A 3,364-nucleotide genomic window follows, 5' to 3' on the forward strand; every position below is an offset into this window, starting at 1 on the left:
TGAGATTACTACAGGAGTTTATAATGGAGTATATTTCTAAATAAATCTATTAACAATAACCATTAAGAACTTCATAGGATTGGGACACCTGGGAGGCTCAGTCAAGGGTCTGACTGTTGGTTTTGGCTCAGGTCATGATCTCACAGTCCCTGGGATCGAGCCCCGCATCGGGCTCTGCGCCGGTGGTAGGGAGTTCCCTTGGGATTCTCCCTCTCCCTCTCGTTCAGCCCCTTCCCTGTATGCTCTCTCTCAAAATAGAGAAACATTAACAAATGGTTTTTAAAAAGAACGTCTAGGATCGCATGTCTTGGGCCAGATGCTACCTTTCATAGTACTATACGGTTGACCAGTGTCCGCGAGAGAGGGAAGAAGGATATACTCCACAGAGTACCGCAGCACTAGCTAATAATCCCTACCTCGAACCCTTTTTCGGAATGAGGCGGGGTATAAGGCCATCAAATCAACCTGAGCAGAGTTCCTTCTACGTGTACCTCTTCATGGTTTCCCCGTCGCTCCTCAATCTTCATGCGAAGCCCTGGCCCGTTAAGTGCGTGTCGGCTGCTATGCCACCCTCCCCACCCACCCCCACTGCCATCACCTCCTGACTTCCACATGGTCTCCGGTCAGGAATAAGGCCTGTGGCACCTCAGTCGTGGTCTTCAGCCCCCACCCTCCTGGGCATTCAACATGCCTGGGAGAGCCACCCCCACCCCGCCAGCCTCCTGGCCTCACAAGCCTGGACTGGCTCAGCGCCAGTGAGGAAGTCTCTTCCCCCTGACCCGCTACTCCCTCAGGGCCGCTTCCCGCACTGTCCCCAGCGAAACCGCTCCCCGAAATGCCCGAGTCCAGCATCCCACACTGACCGCCCCGTCCACCCTCCACCTCCCGTGGGAGGTCTCCTCCCGGATGTCTGACAGACGCCTCCAACGCAGAATGGCAGAAACAGAAGCCAGTCAGAAGCATGGCACTTAATTTAACTCGTTTATTTACTGATGACAGAGGCCAAGGATTCCTCAGCTATGAGAAGCTTTGTCTAAGACTAAGGCTGTGAAGACTCCCTCCAGGCTCTGGGACCCAGTCTTTAGCCACTTCTCCTGGGTCCAGGCATCTCATCAAACAGAGTGAAGCTCACATTCTTCAAGTTTTGGGGGCGCTGTCCGTTGCTGCCAACGCCTCTATCATCTTGTGGGACGGTGTGCATATTGCTATTGATGGCCTCATTGGCTACCATCTGTAGGATGTAGTCAGTAAGGTGGTCAAGCATGGTAAGGCGGAAATGATTTGTGGATGAATTCCAGCCTTGGGTATGGTGATCCTCAAGCAGGAGGCGGTCCACGTAGCTCAAAGGACACTGTAGCTCACTTCTTATAAGATGGGATGGAGTCTGACAGGAGCTCGCCTGGATTTTTTTCCCCGACATGATGTTGGCTGGGTTTGGCTCCAATCAGCTCTGCTTCCTTCTCCAGTTGGATTAGGTCTCTCAAGATACCAGCAGTTAACCCTCCCCACTACATGCCCCTGCTCTTGCTCCTCATTGGTCAGGGAGCTGCCTTTGTGACATCTTACACTTTGTGATGTTACTGGTGCCCATTTTGTCATCAGGCATCAACCTGGAAACATCCAGGACAGGAACCTGGTCACCCTAATGACTGGACCTGATTTTGAGAAAACTGTAATTTTCTGCTTATTTTAACATTATAAAGATAAATGTGTGTTTCAATGGAAAACTTTTCTGTCTTAGGACACCACTCCACATTATCTGATTCTAGCCTTCTATTGTCTCTGAGGTCTTTTATTATCCTTTGTTATAGGTAGTGATAAATATGTAAAATGTGTTATCTAGGAGACATTACATTGACCCCCCCATGATATAATAAGACCACTTTTGCCTCAATTTATACATTGATTTAAATATTCTTGATTACATTTCCTGCATCTCATCCTTGGATTCTCTATGAACCTGTTATAACCTCTTCCCATTCCCTCATTGATTAAACAGAATCTTTTAACACATGTTTATTTCATATCTGTATTAGTGTCTTGATTTTACACTGTTTGAGAAATACCCCTTGATCATTTTGGAAATCATAATGGGATGTTTATATGTCAGAATCAGGTAAACGTTGTTGAGAAAGAGAAGTGTACCTTGGGCTTAGTTTAACCCCAGTTATCTTCTTGGCTGTCCTAGGGGAAGCCAAAGCACCAAGAGATGTTGCCTCTCATTTTTATCATTTAAATTTTCCTCTCCACTAAGTTTGTGTTTCTGCTTTCTTGTAGGTTCATTTACAGCTGATAACAGTTATATACCCTCTCGTGGCAAAAGAGAGAAGTAGAAGGAAGAGAGGAGTCTCTGATCCAAGCAATGGGGATCAAGGAGACAAACCTACATAGGTTTCAATCTGGGAATTATCTTTTGTGGCTTCAGGCTCCTCCCTCTGGTCACATGACTTTACCTGCAACCATGGCTCTGTCCTCAAAATCATCTTTCCTTTATTTTGAATGGAGCACATACTTATAGCTGAGTAGTTTTATCACCTTGTTTTCCTCTTGTCAAATTTTTGGAGTCCCATAGCCTTCTTTTATTTCTTCATCTATCCTTTCAGTTAAAGATGGCATTGTTTCTGCTGATTCAACATACTCAAAAGTCTTGTAGTCTCCCATTTGTGCCTTGGGGATTCCTGTCTTTAAACAGGAGACCTGTTCACAGTTCTCTCCAGGAATATGCCATCCCAACTCATTGCTTCTGCTGAGATGGCTGGAGGTTACCCATGATTCACATCCCATATCACTTCAAAGAGCCCTCTGTATGATTGAATACTTTGATCTTTTGATCCCTCAAAGATGTCTAGCTACATGCTTGATTTTTATCTCCACAGGATGCTTTCCTGACATAAATCCTTTCCTTTTAATGTCTTTTGCAATCTAGATAGGCTGAGAATTGCTCCTATCTTCAAGTCCTGGTTCCCTTTTGCTTAAGAGCGGTTACCTCAATTTACTTTCTTCTAGCATTTTACTATAAGTAGCAAGAAGAAACGAGGGCACACCTTCAACACTTTTCTTGGGAATCTGCTCAACTAAATCTTCAACTAATTGTTCACAACTTCTGCTTTCCGTGTAATTGCAGGACAAAATTCAGCCAAGATTTCTGCCACGACATAACAAGAATCCCCTCTTCTCCATCTTCCATTATGATGTTCCTCATTTCTAAACCTTTACCAGGAACACCTTTGACACTTATATTTCCATTAATAGGTTGTCTTTGATGACTTAGGCCTTCTCTACAACAATGCACATTTTCTCCACTGTGCTCCTTACTTTCTTTTGGGCCCTCACCAGCAACACTTTTAATATCCACATTTCTACT

At 45.1% G+C, this 3,364-nt stretch overlaps 1 protein-coding gene across 1 annotated transcript; it reads right to left on the bottom strand.

Moving 5' to 3' along the window:
- Positions 1-968: 968 nt before the first annotated feature.
- On the bottom strand, positions 969-1,527 carry H2AP (H2A.P histone). The gene has a single exon (XM_081792843.1). It carries the CDS (start codon positions 1,418-1,420, stop codon positions 1,082-1,084), a length of 339 nt encoding a protein of 112 aa, XP_081648969.1. The 5' UTR covers positions 1,421-1,527; the 3' UTR covers positions 969-1,081.
- Positions 1,528-3,364: the final 1,837 nt, after the last annotated feature.

The sequence above is a fragment of the Panthera onca genome, chromosome X (genome assembly GCF_046562875.1).
Source record: "Panthera onca isolate mPanOnc1 chromosome X, mPanOnc1 haplotype 2, whole genome shotgun sequence".
Taxonomy (NCBI): domain Eukaryota; kingdom Metazoa; phylum Chordata; class Mammalia; order Carnivora; family Felidae; genus Panthera; species Panthera onca.

Excerpts from the sequence above, each read along its gene's own strand:
- H2AP (XM_081792843.1), bottom strand. The coding sequence starts at position 1,420 with ATGTCGGGGAAAAAAATCCAGGCGAGCTCCTGTCAGACTCCATCCCAT.